The 14255-nt window shown below is 32.0% G+C and overlaps 1 protein-coding gene across 8 annotated transcripts in view; it reads right to left on the bottom strand.

Annotated features, from left to right (window-relative positions):
• LOC127712112 (uncharacterized) overlaps window positions 1-14255 on the bottom strand; it is a 468529-nt gene that overhangs the window by 38846 nt on the left and 415428 nt on the right. The window contains exons 11-13 of one of the 8 annotated variants that reach the window (XM_052218373.1): window positions 9503-9593; window positions 4403-4500; window positions 3854-4133 (exon numbers count right to left, since the gene is read on the bottom strand). The exons of the other annotated variants lie outside the window; for them this stretch is intronic. Of the exons in view, the coding sequence (XP_052074333.1) occupies window positions 3854-4133; window positions 4403-4500; window positions 9503-9593 (469 nt within the window). The remainder of the gene's footprint in view (window positions 1-3853; window positions 4134-4402; window positions 4501-9502; window positions 9594-14255) is intronic. 8 annotated transcript variants of the gene reach the window in all.

Below are 14255 nucleotides of genomic sequence, written 5' to 3'. Positions count from 1 at the left end.
ACAGGACCCAATTAGGAATATTACAGATAAAACGTCTTTAATGTTTTAAAAAACACCAGGACATGAACATACGTTGCCAGTGAGTTGAGACAGATATACGTTTTCGTAATGGTGACCTTATCTTGTGTCAATTTCAACCGTTTCCTCGTTTTATTCAGAGCAGGTTTTGTTTCAATCCCTGTAAATGAAGTCAGAAAAATGGGAACATACAGAAAAGAATCGCATTTATTGAAATGTTTATACAACATATAATAGGAATTATAGAATGTTGGAGCTGAGAAAGATGAAGAAAATAGAGAGAAAACTGAAGTCACAAAATGAATATTATTATAATAACACGAATAAGTACTAGCTAGATTGATAGGAGTCCAGTCTTATGTGAAATTTGGTATTTTTGTTTTAGTAATTTACCTTCATAACCGTTTTTTCGTATCTTGGTTAACATGTTTTAAGCATGCATCAGTTAATATCTCTATTTAGTATGTTTTTGTAATGATTATTCTAGTTTTGTGAAGTAAGATATCTTAACGGAAGCTTCAATTATACCATCATGTACTTTAGGTGATTTCACAAAAAGGTTTACTCGTATATTGTACCTAACTCATACAGTTTAACATAAAACATTAACATACATGAATTTGTGTTACGTTGTACATTTTACTTAGTATTAGACAAAACTAAATAATACACAATAAAAAAATACTGTAAATATAGAAATTATTGCTAGGTTTTTATTAATGCGAATAATGCGACTGAGTAAGTATTGCAATAATAAGAACTCGCATTCTTATGTCTGATACATATATCTGTATGCAGATTTTCCTGACATCGCAATAATTAATCTCGCATTTTTGTCTATTTTTCAATTACCTTACAAATAACGATATTACAAACCTTACAATATTGGAAAGACATCTCGTAGTCAAATATATACTTTTCTCTAATTCTATGGAAATTAATCCCATTCCGAACCCATTATATAAAAAGATTAAATCAACGTGTGATTGCCAGTTATATCAGAAGATGATTGGATGAGTTTGAGGGTCATTACCTTAATCAGCTCACTGGATGAATCAAAATAAAGATAACAGGTGTTAATGAAATTTACAACTTGTGGAAAAGTGGAAGTCACTCGAAGGGGGTCTTAGTTTAATCAAAATAGGAAAATTAATTCTGTAATCATTAGAGAAACATTTTCTGACATAGTTACTCGTGTATTATCGGATTTATCCAATCTCGATGTTAAATTATAATTGTTTTATAGTTTAACTATCTCGATTGGATAAATCCGATAATCCACTGGTATCAATGGAGGAATCTATAATTATTTGATATAGTTTTGTTTCACGTAGAGCATATTATAAAAAAGTAAGAATAATGCATAATTTTACTTGCCGTTTGATATGAACGTAAATTAAAAAAGGAGCAAGGCTGTTCAGTCGAACATTCTGAAGCACAAAACAAAAAACTGCAATTTACATAGTATAAACCTTGCAAAAAGACTGGTTGTGGATGCTTTATCATCACTTAACAGCAAATGTAGTATATGTTAATACATTATATTATGCTTTACAAAAAAGTTGAAATAGTTAAACAGTTAAATCCGGCATCATTAACAAAACAAAATGTGTTGCACTCTTCTTAAGCATGTTTGGTATTTACTATACTATATATATAAAATATTAATTTTCGCGAACCATTTAGGTCACGGAAATTCCATTTTTTGCCATCAGTAAGGAGAGTTGTGCAAATAATGTGAATACACAGAACCCTGATCCAATTCATCCTTTGCTAAAAATATTTATTATTTTCTGTTTTGTATCTCCTATCATCATTCCATTTTTCTCTAATTTCGATTAAAATATGCCAAAACCTGCAGTAAAAATAGATGTATGCCTCAAATAAACATTCTCCGATTGGTTGAACTACTATGGCGTCGATGTAAAGCAACGCAAGCCTCGATGAAAAGCAACGCAAGCCTCGATGTAAAGCACACGCTTCCCAAGAGTAAGGAGATTTGTACAAATAATGTGAGTACACAGACCCCCGATCCAATTTATCTTTTGCTAAAAGTGTTCATCATTTTCTGTTTTGTATCTACCAACAACATTCCATTTTTCTATAATCCCGATTTAAACATGTCAAAACTTGCAGTAAAAATAGATGTATGCCCCAAGTAAACATTACCCGATTGGTTGAAAAGCTGTGGCCTCGATGTAAAGCAACGCAAGTAGACGCAAAAATTTCCGTTGATATGTTGAACTTCGACCCCGGGATTCAGCCGATTCACAAAGAGATTTTCCTGCGCTCAAATGTAATTCTAAGTGAAGTATACTGGTAAAGTAAAATTATATTCTTTTACAGAAATATTTACACATTTTATCATTAATGTATTGCCATGCTTCTGCATATTTACGCTGAGCTTTAGTTAAATATAATTCTATACAAATTTTGTTACGTCAAGCATTAAGAGTAGAATATTTCGCGCCAAAACAAGAAAATAACCTGTATCACCAAATAAGTTTATCAGCCTCTTTGAAGCAAGATTGAAGCATCTTTCTGAAATTTTCCAATAGAAAATAGCGTTTAGTATAGAGAAATGTTGGTAAGTATTACTTATTAATGTTAAGGTTCTCCAGAGGTGGTTCTCAAGACCTTCTTGGCGGTCAATTAAATCCCATTTATCAATTATCCCCGATGACAGAAAGGCAACCCAGTCGATTGGTGTCATGAGTGAAAATCTTATCTATTTGATGGAATAATTTCTTCATTAACTGTACATGCAGCATTTTTGTATTTTTTGTTAACCGTGCACATACCCTTTGCATTTCTGCCAGATAAATGGGTGTATGTGTAATAACAATAATGGCGGACGATAGAAGTTTGTTACGTCGGTGAGCGGCAGGTCTTTTCACCACCGAACACCACCGCACACCGCCGAACACCACCGAACACCCCAAAAATTTATTTTTTTGTCTTTTATCGTTATTAATCTGACCTAAATATAATAATTAAGTTATTAATTCAACAAATCATATTAAATAAGATTAAGATATTGAATATCTACATCGAACAGAAAAGGAGAGTCTTTAACATTACAACTCCGCAAACCACCGTCATGGACACCTCATATATTTTTTTTCTTCTTCTACAAAATAGTTGTACCAATAATAAGAAAAGAGACAAATATCAAAATCTAACCGATGAAAAGAGATTGAGGATACTTGAACTGATTACTAATTATGAATATATTTGAATTTTATTTGAAATGTATTAAAAGAAAAGCACTATTTTAATCAATTATCAATTACATTTGATTTGTCTTGTTATATAAATAAAAAGATGAAAATTTACCGTCTTTATACAGAATAACTCTCTTAATAAATAACGGTATGGTGCCGGAGTGTCAAGGTATTTTACTAAAAGAAACTCTTTTGTTTGTTTGAGATAAGGTATATGGAATCATTCTTGACAATCATATGCGGATTCCCCCCTACATCTCAAAGATCTTCAATCCCAATTGCATCTTAATTTTATATTATTTATATTTTCTACTTTCTACTCTACTGATACAAATGTAATTACCATTAATGCATTATCGGCAGTTGTTTACCTATCCCTATGACATCAATATAATTTATGTACCTTCATATGGATTTTACATGTACAGTTGCTGGTAGAGGACAACGGGAACAGACATGATGCACAAATGTACAATTCTATGACTGTTTTGCATCTGTATAATCATAGAAAAAAACAAAGATATATATATAAATGACAATTGCTTTTCTGGCATACATAAGAGTGACAGGGAAATATTACTCATATATAACTTGATAATAATCAGGCCTACCTCCAATAGACACATCACATATTAGAGCATCCAAATCCAAAGTGCTTTGCACATCCTTGAAAGATGAAATAGATTCAATTTTATTCTTTTTATATGTTGAAGCTGCTTTTTCTTTCTCTTTCTGGTGGTTCATTTCTGATTTTGTGACGATCCAAGGACTTCTGAGGGTTGTACTATATTCAGTGAGCTCTCCTTTTTCCTTTTTATTTTCTTTTCCTTTTTCGTTTTCTTTTTCTTTACGAGGTTTTGGAACAAAAAACGTAACGTCTTGACTGGTTTTCTTAAATAAAAGATAAAAAAAGTAAACATGATTTTGCTATGCCAAAGAGCGTTCGGTAATAAACAATAAAGCTTAAAAATCTAATCTTTTATGGTAAGGAAATAGAAGTATAAAAAATGCATTTATTGTCATATAAAACATGATTTAAAATATATTTTAAACGATGAAAAAGACATTTAAAAAAGATGAGAATTGACGAGAAAATTACTCATTTTAAGCAGTTTACTACAACTTGTATAACTCAAAACTTATTTTTGAATTTATATTACCTTAAATCGCACAATCGGAACCGATAAACTAGGTTCTTTGCCTCTTTTGACATTGTGTAAGGGAATTAATACTGGTATCACTTTCTCACCTAACATATCTGAAAAAGAGATGTGTTTGTAAATAAAGTGCGAAGATGATCCCGCTCGGCAACAATGAATAGTCTAAAATGTTTGTTTTGCACACAAATGCTTCATAAGGAGTAACATTGACATTGGAAAGTAGTTTGTCTAAGATTGAAGTAGGGTCATACATACAATCATTGGAGATAACAGATGACAAACGCATTGCTAAAGGGATGGATCTCAATTTGACTCATATAAACCCTTTTTTTCAAATTATATCTATAATTTGTAACATGAATGGTTTTGTTCCTTTGATGTTCGAGTGACATAATTTCTGTAATTTTAAGAGGAGTGCGTTAACTGAATGATTAAATTATCCAACTCACCAGTCTGAACTGTGTTACTTGTCATAGGAAAAGTGAAGAATGGAAAGGGCTTAGACCAGTGCCCTTACGTTTATCTCAGAAATTGTAATTTTACTGTCTAGCTCCGCCTTCTTTGCCTAGTAAAAATTGTCACCGGATTATAAGTAGTTTCATTTCCTCCACTTTTTTTTAAAGATATCTCCGTGAATTGCATACGCTGAAAATGTTTATCTCTGCACCTTACGCAATCACACAGCCCATCTATTAATCTATCTTGCTCATGGTGTTTGGAAAGGCAGAATACCGTCACAATAAGTTTAAAAACGTTTCATTATTTTACCTATTCTCAGACTACATGTACTATTAGTTTTAAAAGTAGGCAGCATGTATTACATCTAACAAGATTGTGCATATATCCCCTCATGAATGAAAAACACCAAATACCAAAACTAATGTTAATCCTTTGTCAGAAATCAATTTCTGAGCTGAAAGTTAAACACTGGTATAAGCCCCTTCCCTTCTTCACTTCCTATGACAAGTGACACAGGGCAGACAGGAGAGTTGGACAACTTTCTCATTCAGTTAATGCACTCCTCTTAAAAACATAAAATCCAAATAAAATAAAAGTATCGTATAATTATAAATTCACTTTTTGCAAAATTTTATATTTTTGAAATATTAAGGCTTGTCTACTTTACCTCAGGAATAGATTACATTCATTAACTTTTAGAAATGTTTGGTTCTCAATGCTCTTCAACTTCGTGTCACTGGCGAGTCATTTGTAGAAGAAACGCGCTAATACAAAATTTCAATCCTGTGAATCTCTCTCTCTCTCTCTCTCTCTCTCTCTCTCTCTCTCTCTCTTAAAATTGATTCATGTATATAAATAAGAAGACTAAGCATGATTGCAAGTAATGAAACAACTATTAAATAGTGTTACATGTATATGTAAGTAATTACAGCAACCGTACGGCCTTCACCATTGAGAAAAACATATACCATGTAAATGGGTCGGCTATAAAATCCCCGACATCAACAATGTGAAATATTTCAAACAAGATAACTAACGGCCTTATTTATAACAAAACAATTTTCGAAAAACAAATATAACAGATATGAACCTGCGACAATTACGGAACTGCAAACTCATAACTTGGACAGATACCAAAAAAAAAGTTGATAAGACATGTCTATGAGCGCTCAACCCCTTCGTAATTTTAGACAGTGGTGTAACAGCACATCATGATAGCAAACTATAAAACATAGTAGCAATTGGCCTCAGTTAAAAGATCGGTACGAGGCACAAAAACATCTAATTTGTAAACAATTAACATCAAGCAACAAAATAAGAGTACTTGCAGTTATTTAAAACTAGTTAAAAGCTAATTACAACTAACAAAAATATCATGTTTTCCCTGACAAAAATATTTAATCAGTACATATCAAACGGATTTAATGTAAAGATTTCGTAAATATTTCTATTTGTATCCTTCTGATGAGTTAAGCCTTTTTCAACTGATTTTTATAGTTCGTTCTTATGTTGTACTGTTACACCACTGTCCCAGGTTAGGGAGAGGGTTGCGATCCCGCTAACATGTTTAACCCCGCAACATTCTGTATGTATGTGCCTGTCCCAAGTCAGGAGCCGGTAATTCAGTGGTTGTCGTTTGTTGATGTGTTACATATTTGTTTTTCGTTCATTTTTTGTACATAAATAAGGCCGATAGTTTTCTCGTTTGAATTGTTTTACATTTGTCATTTCGGGGCCTTTTAAAGCTGACTATGCTGTATGGGCTTTGCTCATTGTTAAAGGCCCGTACGATGACCTATAGTTGTTAATTTCTGTGTCATTTGGTCTTTTGTGGAGAGTTGTCTCATTGGCAATCTTACCACACCTTTTTTTTTTTTTTTTTTTTTATAAGAAACGCATAACCTTCTGCAAATGTATGAATTTAAGTAAACAGGATGTAGAATAATGAGTTATAATAACACTACATATATAGTAAAAAGTAAAATCACAAAATACTGAACTCCGAGGAAAATTCAAAACGGAAAGTCCCTAATCAAATAACAAAATCAAAAGCTCAACCACACCAAACGAATGGATAAGAACTGTCATATTCCTGACTTGGTACAGGCATTTTCTTATGATGGTAATATATATTTAGCTATTTTTTAATTTTTCAAAAACAAAATTAATGTCAGTACCAATAAAACAATATTTAAAGGTTTTACTACTGTTCTAGATTGATAGTTTTTTCTATGTTAAGTAGTGTTGTCATGATTCTGTTCCAGGTTAATGGGATTAGGAACTAAAACGTGTTTCACCACGCATTATATTTCTTATTTGGTTGTCTAAACTCAGGAGCCTAAAATCTAGTACGTTAGTTGTTGTAGACGAATTATTTTTGTGTTTGTTTTAATTATTAGGCCACTGGTTTTCTGTTTTGAATTGATATTTCGTTATAATTTTCATAAATCAAGTTTTAATTTTTAAATGTTTAGAGAAACAGTTTGAGAAAATCGTTCAAATGCAAGAATCTCTGGAAATATGATTTTAATATTACATAATTATGTACTTTTTACTCTTCAATCTGAAGATAAGGGCAATGATACCATGATCCAACAGGGTCGTTAATGAATTTTTACCAACAAGCCTTGAGTGTATCAATACATAATGTCACTTCGTCAATGTAACGCTTACTGCATTGACTCATATTTTTAAACAGTGTCCATCTGCATATGATCGGATGATTCATTTGCTACAACGTCTTGGCTCTAGTTTTTACATTTACGTAGTCCAAAACTTTATACATTGTATCATCACATCTCTCTCAGGCTGAAGTTTGCACCTCTTAAAATCAATCAGGAACTTTCAGGGAAACAATTATAGGACAGTATGTAGAAAATTATCCGTGCACATTAAGAACAGATTCTGACAGTGCTACCATGTAACATATTTGGATAGATAAACCTTGTTTTGAGATATCTTTAGTTTTATTCACATATTTTATTGGTTCTTAAACACTAATTCAATGTTTATAGTTTGTTTCTTTGTTTCGTCCTTTTCTTTCTGTTGTCATTTTCTTTCTTTATTTCTTCTCTGTCGTTTTATTTAATTATTAAACATTGTTAAACTCTTATCTATATATCATTTATCTTAAAAAAACATTCTGGGACAACATTGTTACTTTTCATTATATTTCATTAAGTGCTATCTAATTTTGTAATAGCCATTGTTTTTGTTTAGTGTTTGAGCTTCTTGAAATATTGTTGATAAAAGAAAGTGTCACAGTTTATATAATGATACTTAATACTATATGCAGCATTACATACGAATGCATAATATCAGGTAAACTTGAGTCTCACAAATATTCCCGATAAAATTATAATATCATTGTACATTTTATAGTCCGTTTGACTTCTATAAATCTTCAGAAAATAATTCTTAAAAATTCATTTTTACAAATAAACATTTTTTTTGTTGATGTATGTTAATGTATGATATATACGAACTCTGACTATGAATATCATAATTTTAGGCCAATAATAAAAAAAGTTATCCATTACTCCTAATTTTTTTTATATAAAATACTTGATGGAGTAAGTATGAATAGTGTAACAGCCTTCCATTCAAAACAGCTATCTTTATCTGAAATAACCTTTTTGGGATGACTGCAATCACAACCCTCTAGTTTTTCATTTGTTTTGAAAACCAGTATGCGTGATTTTAACAGTTGTTTATGATAATTGAACTTTCGGTATTGCTTCAGTGATCATTACATTAACCTGCAATCAGTTTTGTGTCGTTGGACATACAGCAAACAACAGTCAATCGACACAACCATGTTTAATAAGTGTAAGATTTCAAAACACTATTCTTAATGCCATTTAATCATTTGTTTTTTACTGTTTAAGTGAAATGTACCAAAAGGCAATTATTTAAAGTCTTGCCTAGTAACTAAAAATAGCACTTAATTAGTTTCGTGGGTCGTATGCCCTTTTCTTGATTTCCTTTCAAAATATCTAAGTTTTGAGTATATTTGGACAAAAACAATCGACATCCTGCAGTTGCAGTGGTTGTGAGCTGCTAGAAATGCTAAATAAAAAAAATAATCCTTTAGTTTATTGATCACATGTTTCGTATTCTTGGTCAACACTCTGATATTATATAACAAAATGGATTCAAAAGAGACAGCCTTCTTGATCTTTGATAAGACTTAGAAAGACAATGCAAAATTTAAAGAACAGGTGTTACATTCCATGCTAGAGGAAAAATAGGCAACGACTCGCTGCAAAATTAGTCAATGCGTGGTCACAAAATTCAAAAAGCTTATAAAAACTTTCGTATGTAGCATGATACTGATTTTTCTATCTCACAATGTAAAACAATTCACATAACATTTATGAAGAAAACGTTTACTTAAATTTTGATATCATTTGAGGAACAAATATTTTGATATTTACATCTAAAAGGGTTACCAACTGTTTTCGTGAACTGGGAAATATTCGAATGAATGAGTTAAATATGGAAGGTTTAACTTAAAATTCGTGCAACAACGTATACACACACCCTAATTTGAAATCATAATAGAAAAAAGTGAGATAAATTATATGATGTATTGTATTGTTACGTTGTGTAAACATCAATATTTCAAGAAAGTATACGTACATTTTGCCATTCTAATGAAGTAATCGATTTCACTCGTCTTTTTTGCTGTGTCTCCTTTTTCGAAAATAAGACATCCTTTTCCCAATAACTCCTATTCAACGATAAAATTAAGATAAAGTAAACAAATAATATTGTTAACTGGCCGAAGACACCAACGAAACTGCTATAATAATGGAATATGGATATTCTTGTGCGATCTGTTAATTCATGTTTTTGACCTCAAATATAGATATAGATGAAGTACAGAAATGCATTGCAATTTTTTTGCTTTTGCTTTTGCTTTTGTAAAGTGCTTATAGTGATACTTATTGATGTATACGCATTTTTGTCATTTCTTATAACACGCAAAAGAGATAATTAAAGAACAATAGTGTGGGGGACGATTAAGGCTAACAGCTGAAAAAGAGGTGAACAATATCGTTCTCCAAATTCAAATTCATAAATAACATAAGATGACCGTAAGGTAAATGAGACTCTTTGAAAACCATCCTATCAGTTTTCTCATTTTGACAAGAGTACAAATTGTATGATTCGGTATCAAGCACCACAATACGTGTTTTGAATAATCATCGTCTGGTACGCTCAAAATACTACGTCGGAAAAACAATAAATTTATTATAAATTATTAACAAAAATTTAAACAAAACATTTTTTTTCCCCAAACAGAACAGTATAATCATAATAATTAAAACGTAGAATTTCAATGTCATTCCTAATCATACGTATTAAAGAAAAAAAATATGCAAATAAGCTTTTGACAAAATGTTTGAGAAACCACCTTTATATGCGTCAATGGTGGTTTTAATCATAACAACAGAAATAACAATCAGCATTTAAACAGAGCTCTGTCAAAAGTTGGAAAGAACCTATATTTCAGTGGTTGTCGTTGTTTGCTGCCGTCAGTTTTTCGATTTTTTTTTATTGTAAAACAGACATTTGTCGTTTGAATTCTTTCTCATATTGTCATGCCTTTTACAACTAACTATACCGTATGGGGTTTGAACATTGTTGAAGGATTTTGATTCTTGTGGAAAGATTCCCTTTTGCAATCATACCGCATCTTCTTATTGTATGTATGAGGGACTTTTAAAGTTAGCTTATGTACAATTAACATTATTTATATCAAGAAATATTGCTTCTAGAGTTCCTAAGTCTCATAACGAAAGTCGTAAACAAATTATATAGTGATTTATTAACCGTCATCAATTCCCACTGCGAAAATATAACAGCTTATAACTTGTAAAAAAACATTAATATTTGAAACAATGTTTGAATAAAAACCGATTACATATAAGTTCTTGACTACATGTATCTATTTATAAGACAATTTTTGTCTTTTTGGTGAGAAGTTACTGCATTATCTATCACAACCAATTATTTGAAAAGGCTTGAAATGAATGTGTATATTCTTTATGTAGCAAATGAAATGTCGTCAAAATATAGTGCAGTGACTTCGATCATTATCTTTATTTCTACAATATTTTTATTGGTCAATAAATTATAAGCGGACAACGATATTTTGTGTTTAACAGAATTTGAAAATGTGCTTGTACAATGTAATTAAAGCATAAAATGTCTTTTATCTTAATATCTGTCGTCTAGCCATAGATATCAAAAACAATTTTTTTTTTCAATTGTATGTTCTATTATGAAGGCACCCATACAGACCGGCTTTTAAAATTTTTTTTTTTTATCTCATATGAGCAAAATGCCTATCTTCTCAAAGACAAAAGAAATAATCATTTTGCCATTTTGGTTTTAAATATACTCTAAGAAAGATATATTGATGCAATCCTGTTTACCTCATTTTGGTATTCATGTGAATTTTTTGATATTCTTAATTTTTCTACCCTTATTAATATTATGTTTCCTTGATTTATTTAGTTTCATCTAAAAGCATTTAATTCACAGATGCTGATGTCAAAAAATTACTCCACGGTCAACAGTTGGGACAATTACTATGATCATTCACAATTTTTCCAAACCAATATTACAAGAAAGGAATAGGTTCAGTAAGACCCCTTTTTGGCCCCAAAATATAGCAGTTTTACAAAATTGTAAACTTTTATTTATTCATTGGAAAGTATAGTACTTCTGTTACATAGATATTGGCTGTTTTGACAATACAATGTACATGTATCGGGTACTAGCATCATTAAGTCATGCTAAATTAATGAAATCTTCACAATGTTAGCATTTGAGTTAAATTTAAGACGGTTTCCGTCTTAAATGGAAGTGGCCGCAATTGTGTTCATTCTTAATATTTAAATTTAAGTTGTATTTGATGATAATACATAACATATATAAAGATTGAGAGTGAACACGGATGAGGCCACTTTCATTTTTGACAAAAACCATCTGAAAAGTGACATTTTATGGCATATTTGATAGATTTTTCATATTTAAGCTTGGTGTTGATCGTCTTTGATGACTAAATCAGTTCAAATCTTTCACATTAACTTATTGAATCGACTGAAGTAGAAACTTAAGTGTTTAAAATCTTTTATCAGATAAACCTGAAATTTGAGGCCAAAATCAACCCTTACCGGACCTACTCCTTTAGGAATATATAAAGTAACATGATGATCATTGAAATTGCACTGTTTTGTCCGCTTTTGTTTTTAACTTATAGTTATTGTTCACTGAAATTTAGCTCTATTTGTGATGCAAATTATGAGATATGAACATTGATAAACTTCTGTTGGCTCTAATTGTTCAAGACTAAACACTTGCTAATGCCTAGGTCACACATTCACGGATTTGAAGCCGGATTAGCTACAGATACGATCAGGCATCATTCGTGGCAACCTGTATTAGTCCGTAGATTTCCGTATTGTAGCCGTAGTCATACATGTACGTAGTAGTACTTGTATATCCTTGACAATTTTTGAACATGCGCAAAATTTGACCACGGATCAAACAACCGTAGTAAACCTTACTAGACCGTATAAGAACGTACAAATACGCTTAAGGCCCTATCAAAACCGTAATAACCCGTACTTATTCGTAGGCCCGAATGATTACTACGGTTAGTTCAGGAGAACTACGTACTAGTAAGGTTAGACAACGTATTTGTTAAGGATACGATACGATTAGTTACGAGTTTGTCACGGAACGTCACGATTTCATTACGTTGCAATACGTAATAGCTAGGGATCAGCCAGGGTTCTGACAGTCTGTTACTGTTTACAACGTTACAACACGACAAGATACGGAATAGTACAGTCCACGAAAAACTGACATAAGTACTCTATATAAATACTTATAGGGTCCAACGTATTCTGTGTCTTGCCGTTGATGTATACATAACATAAATGATCAACAACTGCTTCTTGTAATTAATTGACTGGAATAGTATATTGACATGGCACAAACTACCAGGGCAGTGGTCGAGCTACTCGATGGCAGACGTAGAGGTGACCGGAGGCAGAGTAGAAAGTGGACGATCGACTACCTATCCATGGCCATTATGAGTCCTTCATGACTGAATTTTGTAAGAATAGTCCCAAATAATCAAGAATTGCTACATGTCGTTGGTCCGAGGATTACGAAGAACAGCACATGGTACAGACAGACAGATAAATAATGTATTTAACAAAACAAAAACAAAAATCTACAATTCACTGCCAAAAAGAAATGATAAATCACAAGCTTAAGTTTAGAAATGATTAACGGCTTTTAGAAAATGTGGCGGTTCGTACTATTCCGTTTCAAACCTTTCTCATTCGTACTAATCCTTACTAAACCCTACTTATACCGTAGCAAACCGCTGTTTATCCGCAGTACATACGCCTCGACACGTGTCGTTGCGTACTAAACCGTGGCATCTATGTATTAAAAGGTGTCTCACCGTAAGAACCCGTATCACTCATGTCGCCAAACGACCCTTGTCTTTAATAATCCGTGATAGTAACGTCAAAACCCGTAGTCAAACCGTTGTGCATCCGTATCGGATCCGTATCGGACTACAGAAACTGCATTTCCGGGATCATCCGTGAGATTTAAGGTGGCTCACCCCAATAAGGACCCCCGGTAGAATTTTTTTATTTTCACATATGTTGTAGATTTTTTTATGCTGAATCCAAAAATGCAAAGAAAAAAGGGGGTCACCAGGCTCGTTTTCCCCTCAAATGGAAGCGAAATGTGCGATTTTGACCCTATTTCTAAACTTTTCCACCCTTTCAACAACAACGACTACATCAAATCCAAAGACTTTTAGAACCATGTCAGTATGATTATTATGTGAAAAAACAATTAAATTTGAAATATAAACGTTCCCCTTGGTTGTTTTAGACTTAAAAATCCTTTTATTTTCAGATTTATGTCTAAATTTTGCATTTTCTAATTTCATTTTAAGGCTAAAAATATTGGTTAAATCGATTTTTCGTAAAATTTCCCCGGTAGATTCTTTTTAAAAACGGATATGTCAAAGCTATAAATTTTTCGATATTTTAAGGTAAAATAAAATGGGGGTCACCAGGCTTTTAAAAACGCTCGGTATAAAGATATTTACAAATATAATGCCTACCCATGTTAAAATGAGCATAAAGCATGGCATGAAAGAATTATTTCTTAAGTAATGTGGGGTACCCCATAACTTCCCTCGGACAGGGGTCCATGATTCCCACTCCCTATCCCCAACTCCCATTTCCCTTCGCTTTTACTCTAAAATTTTCTCCCCTTACTTCTACTTCCATCCCCCTTGCTCCCAGACAAAAAAATGACAAAAATATATATTTCCCAGATTATTCAT

Source organism: Mytilus californianus, unplaced genomic scaffold (assembly GCF_021869535.1).
Source record: "Mytilus californianus isolate M0D057914Y unplaced genomic scaffold, xbMytCali1.0.p SCAF_8, whole genome shotgun sequence".
Classification (NCBI taxonomy): domain Eukaryota; kingdom Metazoa; phylum Mollusca; class Bivalvia; order Mytilida; family Mytilidae; genus Mytilus; species Mytilus californianus.
The sequence above is the reverse complement of the archived record's forward strand: the minus strand, read 5'-3'. Positions and strand labels throughout refer to the sequence as shown.